The 18,515-nt window shown below is 43.3% G+C and overlaps 1 protein-coding gene across 12 annotated transcripts in view; it reads left to right on the top strand.

The window, feature by feature from the left end:
* LOC121063776 (translation initiation factor IF-2-like) overlaps positions 1-18,515 on the top strand; it is a 65,587-nt gene that overhangs the window by 27,757 nt on the left and 19,315 nt on the right. For 5 of the 12 annotated variants that reach the window (XR_005816205.1, XR_005816203.1, XR_005816202.1 and 2 more), the window contains one exon: positions 2,555-4,286. Coding sequence is in view for 3 of the 12 variants with exons in the window: in XM_040544603.1 (XP_040400537.1) it covers positions 2,555-2,635 (81 nt within the window). In the remaining 9 variants the exon portion in view is untranslated. Of the gene's footprint in view, positions 1-2,554; positions 4,287-13,216; positions 15,812-18,515 lie in introns of those variants that run through there. The other 7 variants (XR_005816201.1, XR_005816200.1, XR_005816199.1 and 4 more) reach the window with 3 other exon arrangements.

The following is an 18,515-nucleotide window of genomic DNA, read 5'->3' as shown; positions in this document are numbered from 1 at the left end:
AAGCAAGAGGCAGTTGGAACTGCTCACCTCATTTTCCATGAATGCCACAGTCCCTGTGATTGTTAACGGGGTAATGGGCACAAACTGAAAAGCTGGAAAGTCTGCTCAAAACTAAGAAAACCATTTTCCTCTGAGAGAGGTCAAACATTGGAACAGATTTCCTAGAGAGGCTGTGGGATCTCTGTCCTTGGAGGTACTAAAAGCCAACTACACTGAGCTGTGAGCTGCTGTAGCTGCCCCTGCTCTAGCGGGGAGATTGCTAGCAGGGAGGTTGGACTAGATGCTCTCCAGACGTCCTGTCCAGCTCCAGTGATTGTGTCAAGTTTTCATCTTGCTTCTATTTTGAAATTTAGTGTAATCACAACAGAAATACTTTGATACAGAAATAAATTTTTGCCCATTGCTAACATACTTAGGAGCTTCACACATCCTTGCAGCTCTCCTTTCAACAAATAGCTGGCGTAGGAATGAGCTCGCCTCCTTTCACATACACATGCACACATGTATGTTAGTCAATGTTATCAAATACCTTGTACTTTCAGCTAAGGAGAAATTATGTACAAAAAAAAAATGTTGGGCTCAAATGTCTCATTTTGCACTTTTAAAAATGTTTTGGATAATGAAAAATTACATGCAATACCGTGTGAGGAAACGATGCATGAAAACAAATAATGCGACCAACGTAATCACTTTGCCACAGAATAAATTTTCCCCAAATTCTACTTTCTTAGAGCATCACTTAAATGGTGCTTATAAAACTATCTATAATGGTGCCCTCTGGTGACTCCAGAATTTTTAACACTTGAGTGAAATCAAAAACAAGGCAGAATTTGGCCTGGTAATCTGAAAGTATCCTAGTCAGTTGTATTCATTGAAGATTCATGAATAAATTAAAGCTGCCTGTGTTCAACCAGGCAATATATGCAAAGCACGGACGTACAGTAGTCCTGGACTAACTAGGAGTAAAGGTGTAATGAGTAAGGCAGTCTCACACCCTGCTGTACAAACAATCTCTCATACATTAATGGTGAAAAGAAACCTGACTTTTGACACTGAAATCAAACGATCATTTATTTTCTTGTGCCTAGACAAAGGAAAATCAAAAGATGAAACGACAAAATCTCTGACTGAGTTTGGCTGGCTGATGCAGGGCATGTGGAAGATGTTGATTGATTATTTAAAATCTCAGAAATAAACCAGCTGTGAAAAGGAATGTCTTTTGTATATTCTGTAGTTAGTGTGGCTTCTACAGAGTCTCTGGAAAGCTGCTTTCTTCGGTGCTCTGTTTTCTCTCCTGGATATTGCTTTTTATATGTACAATCTGTGCAGCATCTATTGTCTTTACTGCACGTCATTCCCCACCTCACTGGCATGCATGATCTTCATTGCACTGACTAGTGTTCACATGGATGTTGATCTGTTATGGTTGAAAATTAACCTTTTATTTGCAGTGTTGTGTTATTTTTCAGCCAGATCCATGGTCATATAAATACTAGTGCAGGCAGGAGTAAGCAAATAAGTATGTTTGGCTGGGGATGGATAGAATAGGCGTGGGCACCCCTTTCAGCATCATTTCTGTTTTAAATCTTGACTGTGAAGACACGTCCTAATCAATGATGACATGCAACATAGGTGACGTAATGAGAGTATCACATTCTGTGGCAATTAGCCCAACAGAAAATTATCCATGAGCAGATACAAGCAAGATAGGCGGTAAAAGAAAAAAGAAAATTTGTGTTAATGACTTTGTGTGAAGTATGAACAATTATCTAATAATTTAATCTTTATTTACTGAAATTCCAGATTAGATACATACTCCCAATAACTATCATGCTAAATAACTCCTGTTTATTAGCATTATTCTGCCATGCCATGTTTAATAGAGGATGCATCTCCTCCCATTCAAGTCTTTTGCAAAACAGCCCCTTAGGCACAGTGTAGATCAATTAGCTTTTATGCATATATTCTCTAAGGAAAACTAAAGGAGTAAACAAAATATCTGTTTTGACAAGATGCCTGCTTTGATCATAAATGTTAAGGTCAGGAGATGCTAGTATGATTTTATTCTCACTTCCTGAATAATACAATCTGTAGAATCTCCTCCAGTAATTTCTTCATTAAGTCAGCAATTTCCCTTTGAACTGAAGTCTGTATTTTAGGAAGATACCTTGTCTTGATTTTACAGGGCCATTTTTATCCACAGATAAGTTGTGCTATCATGTTGAGGTATTATTATACATAAGGGAAGGATGGCTTTTCTGTACTAGCATTTGCAGCATTTCAGTGTATGTATCTTGTGCTCACAGTGCTTCCTCCTGACCTGAACACTTGGGTGGTTTCTTCTAGGAGGAGCATAAATCCACAGATAAATTCATACATCTTTAGTGCAGCTCTGTATCTCTGAACTTTGTGAGAACACACAAAATGAGAGCTTTTCTCAGTGACCGTGGCTGACCTTGCATTTCTGGCTGGGCTGATGTTTCCTCTCCTGGTTGCAGTTAGAGCTGCTTGCTTTCTGTCTGCTGGACTGATTTTTTTTTTTTTTTCCACAAAGGCGTGTACAGCTCAGCCAGTTGCATCCCAGCTCCTGCTACCCCTGCACACATTTGTCCCACCTGGTGTACCTGGGCAGTGAGTCCACTTGTGATGTGTCCTGCCATCTTCCTGCATACAGGAACTTAATTGCTCTCCTACTTAGCCTGAATGAAGGGTGGCTGTCAGGCTTGCTGCCCTGTGCTTCATCAGCCTGTGACTGATCAAAGACATGTTTAATGTCTTGTGCTTCCCACGGTCTGACAGCCTCTGGGATTTATAAAAACAGCAGTGGAAGGAGACATGATTTTTCATATGGTTGCATGACTGGTTGTGGAATACTGTCCATTCATACGCGTCTTCTAAGCTGCACAAGAGATCTGTACATCGTCTACTATCACCACACAAAGAATGTATAAAACAGAACTGGTACGATTATCGTGCCCATTAAATGGTCCTTGCTTTCATTTTTCCACCTTTCTCTCTCTGTGATAGCTACAATCTTTTAATGGTTTGCTGCTGCACAATGGGGTGCAGAACAGGCTCTAAGAAATAATGATCAAGCAAGAAAATAAAGAGAAGCATACCCTGCAACTGTAAGTTACTGCACAGCTGGCATGTTATTCTTGCTTAGTACCTGAAGTTACACCTAGGAAACAAACATATATTCTACAGAGACTCGGGGGGGAGGGGGGGGTAGCTCTGAAGCTCTTAGCATTTGGATATAAGCATGCTTCTTGCATACTTCTGTACTTATCCTGTGCTAAGAGAACTAAAACACAGCATTTTCAGGATTAGGCCTTTGGGAAAACTAGTGTAGGACCTTCTGTTATGCAGATAGCTTCTCAGCAGAGGCTGAAGGGAAGTTTTTGTCTGTTATCAATCTCATAATTTGCCCTCTTACCTCTCCTGAAAACTGCCCAAGTTTTCATTATGTCAGTCTCCCCTCTACTATTACTTGCCTGCTTTACTTGTGGTTTTGGCTTGTATTTTTTGTAATTGCTCACAGCACAGTTAGGTCAGTTTTCAAAGCAGTTTCCACCACAGCATACAGCACAGAAGGAGGTTTTTCCACCAGTGAAATGGCTGCAGATCATCATCCTGGGCAAGAGCAGCAGGAACTTATCCTAGGACAGGATATGAAAACACTGCAGTTAGCTGGAATTGCTGAGAAAATCAGGTTAACACAGCACACTTCTCCCTGTACGTCCTTGTGAGATACCTAGAAACTTTTGAAAAGTTATGGGCTACAGTTGAGAGGGCTGAGAAATCCAGAGAACCATGCAGAGCTAAAAAGAAATGCAACACCCCGAGTAGATGAAGAATTATCGCTACATCTCATTGATGAAAGGGAGTCTCCCATCAGGCAGCTCCTCCACTGACATGTTGGGACAGGTGACTGAGCTCAGCAATGGAGAAAAATGTCCCCAGTGCAGCTTTCCTGGAAGCACCTTCACCTGCAGGTTTCTCATTCAAGACAATTTGCTTATGAAAACTGATCAGTTCACAGATCCTGGGGTGGCAAAGCTGCAGGCAGATTTCACTCTCACTGATGAGGATGCAAAGCTGCGAGCAAGCTTAATAAGGCCTCTGATGAGTTTTCCAGTGTAATTACACCAGTAATTGTCAAGATTTATTAAGTAAATAAAGGTTGGTTGTTCTCAGTCCTGACGTACTGTTGCACAAGGTTGTAATCGTCCTATCTTATCGGGAATGAAATGCATGAGGCATATTAAAGGAGGCAGTGTTTGCTATTCACTGGTGATTTGTTACAAATAAAAGCTTTCAGAAATAGCACAAGAGAGGTCTGGCAGCAGTCAACTGACCTGTAATTCAAAGATTGAGGCAATATTTAGAGAAAGGAAGCAGAGCATAGCAGAACAGAGCCTGGTAATTCCCTTGAGCTTAACTGGAACTTGAGCCTACTATCACATATGCAGCTGAGACCCCGAGAATCTCCCACAAACAGTGCAGGTTTGTACTGAATTTCATCCTTCTGGGAAAAGAAGAGATGTATATTTCCAACAGAGCAGTTTTATAAGCAGCATTTTTCCTTCCATTAAAAGGAACCTTATCAATAGCCCTTATCAACCTTATCAATAGCCCAAGGTCTCCTTATTATCTATAGATATTCTTTCAGCTTTTCTATTATTATTTTATTAAGGCAATCTAGCTAGAGAAATCAATTGTTGCAGGGAGTGGCTCAGTTATTGAGATACTGGGGCCACATGCTTAACACCTGTAAGGAAATTTTGCCCAATTCTAGCAGCACAAACCAGTTTGAAGCCTGGTTTGAAATGACTAGCGTTCCTAGAAGTCATCTGATCCCATGTGGCAGGGAGCTGAAAGAAGGCACTTCCTACCAAGTACCTGCTAGAATGAACCCAGCTGGCAACCACGGTCTAGGAGAGGCTGTCTGGATTCAGCACCTGAATGCTGGCTTCCCACGTGGAACAGGAAATTGTTGAGCATCTGGAGTATCTGCTTTATTCGTTGACAGCTTTTCAATCTCCTGAAGAAGATAAAACAAATGCAGTGACACAATGGGTTCATGGCATTCCCTACGCTGGCAGTTTGAGCACTGTTCTGCATGTGGGAGGGTGGAGTAGCAGAGTGATTAAAGTGTCCCACCGTGCTGCCAGATGTGCAAGTTTATGTCTTAATTTGTTATTAGCCCCCGACCAACCCAGGTGAAAGACGTCTTTTGGGACTAGTGAAGTCTCCAGTTAAATCCAAGGAATCCAGATGGTATATTAACCTCTTCCTGCTAGGATGTGGTTAACTGCAGAAGAGGAAGTGTCTTAGCCACGTTCACCTGATGACTACTGAGAACTAACAAACCTCTGAACTGTTCTGCCTGGATTCACTCAAACGTCTGCGTTGGTACAGAAAAATAGGTCTGACCCCACGTATCATTGGGATGTTGCTTAACTTCCCAGGACTCTTACATTAAAACTATGAACATGTCAACAGCTCCAGGGTGAGGCACAAACCAGGGTGATTTGCTAGTTGTGTGACTGCGAAGGCCCATTCTCACTTCCTGGCTGTGACACATATACCTTGGGGAGTATCGGATTTACGCGCATGGTAAGATATCAGCATGCATTGATTAAGTATATTTAGGTTTTTGATTCCTATTGCCTAAGAGAAATTTCAGCTTGTCCTTTTGAAATTTCTTGGCACTGCTTGGGTGCAAGAATTATTTATTAGAGAGACTTTAAAGTAGAATAAAATAAGAAATCCTATGAGAAAAAGTTCTGTTTGTTTCTTACATTTTCTCCACCCTTCCCTCATGCTGGACTGTTCCATGTGCTTAAAAGGAAAATCTTTTCCAAACCCTTTCAGTCTAAATATCATCAAATGGAGCAAAAGGAAAGCAGAACTTGCCCCAGAAGCGTTCCCACCCTGGAATGTTTTAGATGCTCCAGCCCCAGAGCTTTGGCTACAGAGAAAGTCTGAGCAGCAAGATGTCCATGCTGTCTGTGGAGGGGTGGATCAGAGAGCATCCCATGCCTCGGGCACTGCAGGGAACTATCTAGCAGAGCAGAACTCATCCTGCAATGTGATGATGTGGGGACTCGTGTGCCAATACCAGCTCACAGACTTCTTTCTTATTCTCTGTCCCTGCTTACCCATTTCCATCCCGTGGGGCACCATACTTGTGGCTGGGCGAATGCAATTCTCTACAGACTGCACTGAAGCCTAGAACATTTTGGGGGGCAGGGTGGGGTTGTCCTTCAAAGCCAGAGAAGCCCAACACTGATCTTATTTACAGCATAACCCCACAAGTTGTTGCATGCAGGTGACTGACTTCACCCATCTATGGTGAGCTTGCCTGGTGTGCTGAAGAAGTTCCTGGAGCTGAGACTCCAGGCACGCCACGAAAGACTCTGCTCTGGCACCAGTTCCTAAATAACTGGTGCACTGTGGGGCAAAGCAAGGGGGGCTGTGATCCCTTCAGCCACTATTGCTGCTTGAGCCCTGTATTATCAAATCACAACCCGAGACTGAATGAAGATGACCTGGGGCACATTGTTTGCTCTGAGTCATTACTGCACACTGCAGGGCTTGCAGGCAAGATCAGGAGAGGGAGGAACATCCAGCTTTGAAGTGTGTTGGGCCTTAACTGCAGTTCAGTGCTCACAAGACTAAGGAGATGTATTAGGATTCCTGGAAAATTTAATATCAGCAAATGTAGTGTCTCTGTGCTCCAGAGCAACTGAGGGTGCTTAGGGGTGTTTTAGATTTAGGTGATAAGTTGTTGTCCGAGCTCCAGCAAAGCTGCTCAGTGGATGTACTATGTCACCTCTTCTCTTGGGATAACGCTGTCTCAACGTTGTGTGTAGTAATGGGACTTTGAGGAAAGTTTAAATTCAACAACATAAATATATTCTACTAAACAGCCCTACCTTTCTCTTGTACTTGAAAAGGGAGGACACGATGCATTTCAGTTACACGAGACTCGTTAAGATAAAACTATTTCAAGTTTTGTAACTCAAGTCTGGATTTTACAGTTTGCTAAAAAAAAGAAGTTAGGCTATTTTTTCTCTAACAAGTCAACTGTGACGAAAAGCAATTACCTAAATGCTTATTTTTCTATGACATTTATCATTAAAAAGAAAATGAGAGAAACTGCATGCCAACATTTGTTATAATTTCATTAGGATCCAGGTAGATCTAATTTATATGGGGAGTCTGTTTCCAAGATGAGGAGCAAATGAATCTCATCTGACAGACAATTGAGTTATAAAGGCCTCACATTCAAACTCTTCTCCAACAAAATGTAAACAAGACACATCGTTTAATAAGATCAGACAGATAATGAGGGGCTAAATTATGGCAGGACTCATCAGTCAGCAACACATACAGCTAGACCTTCTCACATGATGCAAGTCAACATTCAGTGAAGCTAAAGGCTTAAGTCTACCCTAATATCCCAGCCTCTCTGGGCAGCGGAAATAGGAGTTGGAGAAAGTTTATAAACGATAACAATAATACAACTTGGGCAGCATGTTAGAAAAACTTCAAAGTCTCCCAAGACTCACGCATCATTTCCCTGCAGTTTTAGAATACCACTGTAATTATAAAATCTTGCATGAAAAACACAGAGGAAAGTATTATAGCATCAACTAACATTTGAGACTTAAAAAAGACTGACCGAAACTGCACAAGCAGAATATTCATGTAGCAAAATGGTGAAAGGGCATCCCTGCTAAATGCCTCATGGAAAGTGCTAAGCAAACTGGAACATTTCCAAAATATGTAGGTGGGATTGCTTTTCACAATGCTGGGATTTACTCCATTATTGTCAGAGTGACTCAGCTGAAATTGTCCACAATATACTAGACATATTTTATTGTCAATATATTTTTGCCGAGCCTTTCCTTTCCATGGCTACATGACCTTAATTCCCCTACGTTTCTAAACCAGTTGGGCCAAGTGGTTCTGATAATGCACTGTCCCTATCTAAATATGATATAGACTTATCTGTATATTCAGGAGGGCAGCGTGCCATCGGCTTGTATCAATGTTTTCTTGGTTAATCTGCTGCCAAGAGAAATATACTGCCCTCCCTGCTATTGCACTGAGCTCTTTATCTTCTACGTGTGACACTGACAGTTGTTAAATGACCTTGAAGCACAGAAAAGCAACTATTGGAAGCCACCATAGTTAATTAAATCAATCAATCAATGAATCCTGTTTGCCCCTGTGTGGTAGAGCAAATGGACCTTTCTCATGCTAAGATGGATTAGGGATAAATGGGTTTTGAGCAGATAAAAATGCAAGGTTTCAACATGTATCTGGAATATCTATCTGTCAGGATGATGTTCCCTGATGCTGTAGTCCACCACGCTTTTTGACAAAAAGCAGTCTAAGTTTCCTGCCTTTTTATCTAGAATATTGCTTGCCTTAGATATCAGATCAGGATTTGTTCTACATATCCACTGGAGTTCCTGTAATCTGGGTGGAGATTGAAGTCCAACCCAACATATGGAATTGCAATACCTTGCTTTAGAGCAGTCAGTACTGTAGTACTGGCTATTTTAGAAGAAGGTTGAAGATCCTTAGGGGATGAATATGAAATATAATATAATCTTGAATTCTGCCTCCATGCCATTTAGTGAGGGACTGGGCTCTAAAGCATAGTGGTTTATACCTCCAGTACTTTTTAATTCTTGCCTAAAATATGTCAAACATCCTCATTACCTGGATGCCTGGATCCTAAACTCCACAATAACAATTGACAAGGAGTTGTAGGTTAACTGAAGGTGTCACCCTCCTCTGCTCTTCCACACCTGCCACTTGCAATTGGCTTGCTTTCAATTTCACATTTTTTCACAGAACTGTCATATTCTTCTGTCCTAAGCACCTTCCAGCTTCCAGTTCTGGCTTCTTATCCCAGCCATGAATGAGATGCATGTGTGCAAAATGTCCCCCCTTCCTCTCTCCTTGCTCCCCAGGAAGGGAAATCCAGGCACGTTGGCGAAAAGCGAGATGCTTTGGCCAGGTACCGTGCAGATCAGTTTTCACCATTTTTCGCCAGGTACTATGCAGACAGGTCATTTTCACCCATTTCCCCTAAGTCTAGGCACAGCTCTGGTATCCCTTCTGTGTAGATATAATTCTTTGTATGACTATGTATTTTAACATGTAACATTATTTTTTTGTATTTATCTCCATTTTAACTCATTCATTCTCATATAAATAGCTTACTATTCTCTTTAAGATGAAACAAAACATACCAATGCTCTTTATTAAGTCTTCTTGGGTATCCTGGATATCTTAGAGTGGCAAAACAGCTGCTTGCTATTTTATGTTGAAAGAGGGGCATAGATTCAAAAAGTTATGTAAGCACTTAATTCCTTTAAAAAATCAGTGGGATTTAGGCATAAAAATAGCTCCTGAAGTTCTTGACCACTTTTATAAACACAGGCCCAAATGTCTCCTTGTCAAAGGAAGTGTCTTGAAACTTGGTTCTTCAGTTGTGGATTTGCAAGACAAAACATGAGATTCCAGTTCCTACCACCCTGCTCAAGGATAAGAAGGAGAGGCACTCCCTGGAGCAAGCAGTCAGAAAGAGACAGGACAGAACAGCTAATACAGAAAGAAACATATAAATTGAACTTCACTTTTGCTAGCAAGCTAAATTATAGGGACTATGGGGATTATGTGGGGTGCAGGAGAAAAATGAGTGACTGAATTTTGAGTTATGGAAGGAAATAAAATTATTGAAGATTTATAGGACATTGAATGGCACAAGAGAACTATTGGACCCCAGGCTAACACATTTCAAACTACTCATCTACTGACAGCATGTCATAACCAGACAAGAACAAAACTATAAATAACAGTAGGAAACCTAGGTACATCATGCCAAGACAGTGAGTCAGTGTTAGTCATTAGGTGCTTTTCTTAATAATTGAGGGTTTTGCCCAAATCCTTCTGAAAATCACTCCTCTCCCCCTCTGTAATACCAGGGGGTATTTGGTTTATGTGTATTTTCTTAGATTTCATGCCATCAGTTGGCCTGCCTATAGCATTTAACAAACTTCTTAACATCCTTATTAAAAATTAAATCTGTTTATTAAAACAACTTCCCTCAGAAGTTTTTCAGCAAAATGTCTCAGCCCTATGCAAAATGCAGTTAGTGTACAGGATGGAAGGCTGCATGGGGACAAAGGAGAACTTTTGATGTTTCAGTGACCTTAACTCTCTTTGTCTTTATACCTGTGTAATCACTAGTATACAGAAGGATGTTTAATACTGATATGGCAGCATATTTTAGAATCAAAAGTATGCCGTATACAAGGCAGTGAAGACTCAGTCCCTCTTATATTCTGTGGCTATTTTTTAATTTCAGGTTTTTAAAGCACTCCTTTGAAAACTCATACTAACTGATTAAATAGCTATCAATATAATTAATAATTTAACCCATAATTATTAAAAGAAGTTTAAGCATTCAATTTTCTCAACATTCAGTGCTTCGAGCGTATGTACTTCTGTTAGAAGTAAAGTAGAAATAGCTTGTTTATAGGACTTTGCTAGAAGACCTATCTACCAATATTTGTGCCTTATTTCAAAGGACAAATCGTGCCTCAGATGGAAACAGACTTTCCTAATGGCTAACTGCTTTCTGCAGGGTTGATGCTCCCTCTTCTGAAAGCAGAGTCACACGCACAGAGAACTGCTAAAGGGACTGAGCAGTGCCCAGAAAGAACACACAGCTAGATGGACCACTTTCTGATCTGCTGTGGCAGGTCTGCATTCTCAGGCACTTGTTTCTGAAGAAACAAAACAAAGTGCATGTCAATAACATACTTTCTATGCCAGCTGTCCAGATGGGATATTTTATGTTATGTATAGAACAGTATCTTGTGGCATGGTAAGTTTGATCACACTGATAGATTAAATCGGATTTTTTAAACTCAAGTTCATCTCAGAAATCCACAAATAATTTACCTCCATGGGAATGTTTTCTCTGTGTTAGGGACAATGAATCAACAGGTGTGTGTCGTGTGTGTCCATGTCCGTCCTTCCCCCCCCCCCCCCCGCCCCAAATTCAGGGTGAAATCTCACTTCTGTTGGCTTCATAGTCCAGTAGGGAAGTAAATTTGAGTGGACAAATGTCCTGTGTTAACACTAGTAAACTAAACAGCATCAGGGAGCTTTCTTGGGTAGTAGAGCTAAATCATCTTTACCAGCACAGTAGCTCGGGGCCTGGTTTTGGCCTGAGGCAAACATGATCTCCCAAATGATGCTCAGGTATGATTTGGGAATTAAAACGTGCCAGGCCCCATTCCCAGTGGGCAGCCTGGTGAAGCCACACTGCTTTGGATGCTGAGACTTCAATAGTAAGGGTGTGGGGCATTCTGTGCCAGAGAATGGTCTCAGACAGGTTTAATTTACTTTAATAAGTTAATTTTAATTTGTATACACAGAGCTATGGAGTGTGGGTAAAACCTCTGAGGGGCAGGGCATGCAGCTAGCTCAGCGCTCCTCCTGCCTCAGAGGGATGCAGTTCTTCTGGCCTCAGTTCTTTAACTCTCTGCTGCTGCACAGGAGTGTCTCAAGCATCCAAACACCCCTCTGTGTCCTAGTCACATAGGCAGAACAAGGCAGCAAAGGAGAAGGTGTGAAGGAGGATGACCACTGCAGGAGTCATATCAATAGCAAGATTTAAAGACTATCATTATTACCCTGCACTGCTGGGCTTCCCAAGGAAGTCGCTCCTACCAAACTGCTCTTGGAGGGAAGGAAAACCTTTCAGAAAGGAGCAGGACCTCATGGAGAGACCTGCTGTCCTGTTTCCATCTGCCGGTGGGGACAAGCTGGAAGCCAGGCAACAACGACTGATGAAAGCCACTTATTAAGCGTGTTTCTGTGTTATGAGCAGGCAACTGGGTGGGTTGTGTTTCAGCTTTTGATAAACCAGTCAGCACTGACTTGCACACACTGACATGATGAAAAAGATGGCGGGAAGGCCTAGGTAAGCACACAAACTATTTGCCAAGGGCAAAACCCCACTCACCGCCCTCAACTGCAGACTTGCAGTGGCTGTTTTGAGGCAGGACTGAGAAGTCTGTTGAGGACTGGTGTTTCTTGTGTAAACACCCTCTCACAGGCAGGTACTGGGCTCTGTCAAAAAAAACAAGATAATTGAAAAGATAAGGAGCTCTCGTGGTCTTGAAAGAGCTGGGTTTGCGAAGAATGCACAGCTTCATTAAGGAGATTTTGCGGGTTAAAGCATGTTTAAGCTGGTAAAATTAAAAAGAGGGGTGAGCCCTGATGCCCAGGCAAACACCTGAACTCATTGCACTCCTAAGGCAAGATCTCGGAGCTGACAGAGTTTCTGCTGTGGAAAGCGGCAGAACAGCAAGCTGTGTGCAAAATGCTTTAATTAAACCACAGAGGGGAGCGAGGGAAGGCAGATGTTTCTTGGGAAGGAGAGCATCTCACCGTGGTTTCTCGCAGGACCTGTCTGAGGCATTTCAGAGGGCAGCGGTTCCTTCAGCTGGGAGCTCTCACCGAGTGCCAGCCCTCAGCACCTTCCTTCAAAGGAGAAATAAAAATGCAAAAGTGTTACCAAAAAAAACAACAAAAAACACCGTATTTAAAACGTGGGGCCCTCGGGCGGAAAGCCCCAGTGAGCAGCTGAGGCTCCCGGGACGCTTTGAAGGTCAGGAGGGAGCGCGATGTGGGCCTCCCGCCCTGGCGGCCTGCCATGGCCCGCCTCAGCGGGCCCCGCTCCTGCCGGGGCGGGGAGCTCAGCCCGCCTGGCTTCGATGTCCCCGCCGCCTCTGTCGAGCCGGTTTTATATATCTTCATTTTTGTTCTTTTAAGTGTTAAATTGACTTAAAGCGAACGTCAAGGAGGCACAGAACGAGAATGAGTTCTCGGCAGAAAGCCTGAGAGTTGCCGCTCAGCTGCGCGGCAGTTTCTAGCTGTTCCCTGCTGTGGGCAAAAGGGACGCCAGGGGTTGCAAGAGGGAGGATTTTGAAGCTAATTATTTACTGGTTTATAGACTTGCGGGTGTTTCAGCCTGGCAGGTTTGATAAGGAAACCTGGAGGTTCAGTGAAAACAATTAGCACAACTTCTGTGATGTGTTACTGAGTGACTGTGCCATTGTTTATTTCCTGTAAAGCGATGGACGACTAAAAAGGGTTTTGTGTTTTCTGTTTGTAGGTGATCTGTATCAGGGTGGATGAAGTCACCAGGAGGATGGCAAGCAGGTGTGGGATCACTACAAAGCCTTTCCCTACAACATTAGGATGACTTGCACTTCTCCCCATCTTGTTCATTGTCCAGTACATTGCCTTTTGCTTTTATTCTGTGGTTATTAATCATGGTGATAATCCTTGGAGCCAGGTTTGTATTGGTGCTAGCCCTTGTCCCGGGAGAGATGAAAGCATGCCCTGGGTTGAAAGCATGACAGGCAAGGGGACAGACCATGGGGTGGACTTGTGCGTCAGCCCTAGCAGGCTGACAGGCAGGTGGAGGTGTCCATGCTCTTATCTATTGAAGAAGACAGTGGAAGAAGTAGCAAGGTTGCCTTTGCCTTCACTGGGAGGTTTCCTTTGCAGCTTATATTGCTTCCTGCCAGGCATGAAAATCAAACCCCTTTGTACACAGGAATAATTCAGTCCACCTCAAACCAATTCCAGTCCACTTTGCAAACGAAACATGAGAACCACTAAAAATAATCAGCGACAGGGCAATAAATAAATAATCAGCCACTTTGTCCAGCGAGAAATACTTTCTGACTTGGTCATCTGAAAGTAATTGTCCGTGCTGAAACTGGCTAAGAGGTTATCATATCTACAGCACATAGCTGATCCTCTCTTTGGAAAATAGTGGGCTGGATACTTTTTGAGGTCCTTTCCAGATATGATTGTAATGATAATGCTATAGAAATTACTTGAGAACCCTCCCCTTTGAACAGGGAATGTTTGATAATTTTGCCTTTTTTCTGGAACTCATGAACACTTTAGAAGTTTTCAAGGCCAGTGTTGAATTGTTACAAGTCTTGGAAGTATTGTGAAAGAAAAAAGACCAAAGAGCAGAGGATGAACAGAAAGCTTATTTTCTAAAATGCTTTAGTCTAAACAAATATTTAAAATCTGTGAGTACCATTACATTCAGAAAATGTAGTAGAAAGGGAAATTTTACACACAAGATGCTGTTTAGATTGATATTGGGACAACTGGTGTACTTGCAAAGGAGCAAAACCATCTGAAATAAACAGGTTATTCCTCTGAAAGGATACCTATAGTCTTCTGTAAGGGAAAAAAAGACACTTTTAAGTCTTGAGAAATTATTTAAATTAATGTGAAAAACCAAAGATATTCCAATGACCTCTGGATGGCAGGAAAAAATAAAGCTGTGACGTCTCAGGACACTATTAACCAGGAAAAATCTACACGGGTAAAAACAAGATTGCCACAGGCAGCACTGACCCTAAAGTCAATTTCAACACTTATTCTTAGGGCTTTAATTCAAGAGTTTACTGAAGCTCGAGTGGACTGAATAATAAAAAAGGAAATAATAATAATAAAAAAAGTTGTCTCTGCACTATTTCAAAATGTGACTGAACCTCAGTTGGGCTAATTCTTTGCAGCTGCCCAAGCAGAAAGCCAGACCTTTCAGGTGTCAAGTTATGGGCAGAACAGGAGGAGTTCTGGCATCCTCACAAACAGGAAACTTCTGGGCAAGGGAGAGCCCAGAAAATGTCGAAGTGCCCAGTACTGCTCTCCCACATGGGCTTTGTAAGCACCAGGATAAGAAGCATACAGCAGGAAGGTAGACCACAGTGAGGGGATTCCAACAACCAGGCCATGGGAAGGCCTGGCAAAAGATGTGCCCTGACTTTACTCAGTTCACCCAGGATTCAATTTTAGCTATTTTAGATAGGAACAGAAAGTAGGGGCCTTTGATGCACAGGCACAGTAAAATTAGTGGAGAGGTTAAAAACCTCTTCTGCTGCATAGTCCTGCCAATGTACGTCATTCCTCCCTCTGCCCTCCCTCCCTCATGCTGACTAATCCTCTAATCCTTTGCCATTTGATCTCTCCTCTCGGTAATTTTATTTTACTTTTTTTCTGTTTGAAAATACTTGGAGCCCTTCTGATTTCTTTGCTTTATTGTATTTCCCTTCAAACAAATGCTCTCTGATAGAGTCAGTCTTTGACACAGCACCTTCCCTTCCCCTAACATGGTCTGTCTTCCAATGGGATAGACCCTCTACTTCTGCACATCTGCCTGGGTGTCTGAGCTCACACGAAATCTGACACATTTGAAAACTTCTTGTCCATGCTGTTCATGCTTGCATATCAAGAAATCTTTGTTCATGAACACAATATATGTATGTAAGTGAATTAACTTTTCTGAATGCCATCTTTAGTTTTGTTTCCCAAAACTGTGGAGGGTGCAATCAATCAGATAGGATGAATTCAGATTATTAGAGAATGTTTGGGGCACTCAAGTGAAAAAAACAAGCAAACAATAATGTCATCCTTAAAAGCCAGGGCTCTTCCCCAAGAGGCTGTATCTAAAAATATCCCAAACTGAGACATTATGTCTACTCTGTGCTGTCATGAGTCACATAAAATCTCCAGGAAATCTGAACAGGTATGTGAAATGTAGAGGATTTATATAAATCAGCTTGAACAGAAAAGCATGGTCCATCTCAGCTGCCACAGAGCTGCTCTCCTGCTGCAGTTTCCTGGGATTCTGCTGAGATAATCTGCCTCCCAATCTTTTCCTTCACTTTGACGGCAACAGGTGAGTAACACTAGCTCAGACGGGGAATGCCCGGCAGCCCTAGCGCTGGCCCATGGCCAAAGCCAGCCCTGGAGAAGGCAAGTTCCCTGCGCGGGAGGGTGGGGTTGTAGGAAGGAGCTGTTATTTCCTGTTCGCTTAGCTGGTTGTTGTTCAGTTTGGAGTGTGAGGCTGAAAAGGGAGAGATTGGGAAAGCAAAGGCTGTTCAGAAATTTCAAGTGCCTTCATGCTCTCATTGCTTATAAAGGAATGAGCTGGATACTGGTGAGTACCAGCGTGAGCAATCCAGGCTTGCCCGTGCCGTGATGAAGTGTGTGACATGGGAGGTGTGGGGAAAAGGTCAGCGAGCCCTCGGGGATCTACTGGGGGAACAAAATCCCTGGCAGAAGAAATATTTAGTTGGGAAAAAGGCAACACTTAGTTAGGAAAAGGACATCAAGTCAAATGTGCCTGCTGGTGGCTGTGGGACGAGGTTGTCATTTGTTACTGTGAGCAGAGTCACTCCTCTTTTCTGAAGGACAGCTGAGACAGAAGCAAATTATATCCCTTCTCAAGCTTGTAGCCTTTCATAGTTTGCCCTTGTCATGCAGGTGACCTGGAGATTTGTACCATCTAATATGGCCTGTCACCAGTCAAGGTCTGTGTTTTATTTCTTAAATGAAAGCAAAACCCTCTCCCTCTTCTCCAGGAAGAATGAACAGTCCCTCCTCCTCCCAGCAGTATGCCTGAATCCACCAGTCTGACACGGCTGTGCTCGGCTCCAGGGAGGCAATGTCTTCAGGCTGTGGCCTAGGGCCCCAGTTGGGAAAGGACCTTGCTGAAAACTGTCCTGCCGAAATCTGGTGCAATTCCGATAAAATGGCCCAACCCATCCTGTAAAGATTTCTACTAAATAAAAATCTTGAAATATTCACAGGGGAAATGACAGGAACTCAGGCCTCCCTTCCCACCCAGGCAAGACACTCCCTGTCTCTTTTTCCCTCCAGCCCACTAAACATGCAAGTATCCCATGGAAAGGGCAAGGGTTTTAGCAGCAGGAAATCTGAGCCAGATCCAGAGCAAGGGCAGGCTGAGACGGGAGCCTACCCCTGTGCCAGTCTCAAGGGAGGAGAGCACCCCGCTGCTGAGGTGGGATTGCAGCAATGTGTTATACTCCGCACTAAACTCGTTGTGGGAGTATGGAAATGTAGGGTCAAGTTCAGAGATTGCAGTGGCAGAAAAAGGAGGAACAGAGCAATTCCTTTGGCCTGAGTGACATTTCACTTATATATGCTAGCTGTAAATCTTATCTGGAATCTTGAGAGGCTTTAATGTGGTTTTTCTCATTTACATTTAAGAGCACATCCAATTAACAGAAACAGCAGCTGAAATGCCTGTTTTATAAGGGGGCAGGGCTGAGCAGGTTAAAAATGTATAGGATTTCGGATTGTATTAGTCCCTCTACAGCTCTGCTGTCCCAAGCCATGTATCTCTTCTCTGATCAGTGGATGAGATATAAAGAAACCACTCTGTTTTTATCAAGAAGGCGAAGCTGTCATGTTTGATTTTTACCTCGTGGTTTGTAACACGTCAGTTCCTGGTGAGACGCAGTCTGCATCCGGCTTTTGTTTGATGCCTTTGCAAACTGCTGAACATCACAAGAAGGTAATAAGGCGTGTGCTGTACAGTCTCTACATGCTCTATATGCACAGAGCAGTAATCTGCATGTAGATGACAGACTGGGGAAGCGAAGGTCTTGGGAATTGTGTTTCTAACTCCCTTAGATTCACCTGGGAAAAACAAACAAACAAACAAAATCCCTTTAATTTGTGGAATTGTGCAGACCTGTGGCAGCAGGATGCAAGCAGCAAGTCTGAGAAAACGAGGTGTCCTGAGTAGAGATGTGGCAAGACGTGGTGGCTGGTACAACTCCCCCCTCCGCCGGGGTTCCTTCTGGACATTGCTGCCACCACCTCCCGCTTTGTCGGTTTTGCAGGCCGTCGCCCCTTGTCCTGGGTGGTGGCAGTAGCCAGCACGGTTGTGCAAGCTCCCTATACCTTTTGCGTAGCTCTGAGATTCATAAAGACGTTCCAGACTCCAAAGAAAGTACGGAAAGCCTGTTCAGCCTGTATGGAGGAGCCGATGTTGCCACAAGGCAGGGAAGGGGCCTAAGAGCTGCCGAGTGATCTGGCCAGTCATGGGAAAAATTGTGGAAAGAAAGAAGGGAGCAGGCTTTGCTCTGGTCTCTGGGAATCTGCAGTCACTCTTGAGCTGTAAACTACTTGTGGCAGGAACTGTCATCCCTTATGAGACACAGTGGGTGGCGTAGGCCACATAAAATACATCTAAATCCCAGTTCAGTCCAGAATGTAAAACTGGCTTAAAGTGAAAACAGATTCAGACTCGGGGAAGGGAAGAACTTCTTAGACTGCAGACAGTCGTCATCTTTGGGGTTTAGCAACTCCCTCGGGGCCTCTGTCAGCGGGTCGTCCTCGCTGCCTTGCCGGAGCCTTCTGCGTGCTCCGACCCGGTGATGCAGTGCCCCGCTTTTATTCCTCTGGGCACTGGCCGGGGGCAGTGACAGGCAGCTGCAGCTGGACCGGGAATGGAAACCTCCTGCTGGCACTGCCCCGCGCCAAGTGCCGCTCTGTCTGCGGCATTTTCTGTCGGTGCCCGATGAAGACGTTACCCCTTCTCAGCTGTTCGTCGCTGCTCCGATGCCAGGGCT

Source organism: Cygnus olor, chromosome 1 (assembly GCF_009769625.2).
Source record: "Cygnus olor isolate bCygOlo1 chromosome 1, bCygOlo1.pri.v2, whole genome shotgun sequence".
In the NCBI taxonomy this organism is placed as follows: domain Eukaryota; kingdom Metazoa; phylum Chordata; class Aves; order Anseriformes; family Anatidae; genus Cygnus; species Cygnus olor.
Note: the sequence above shows the minus strand (reverse complement) of the source record. Positions and strands in the feature narration are given on the sequence as shown.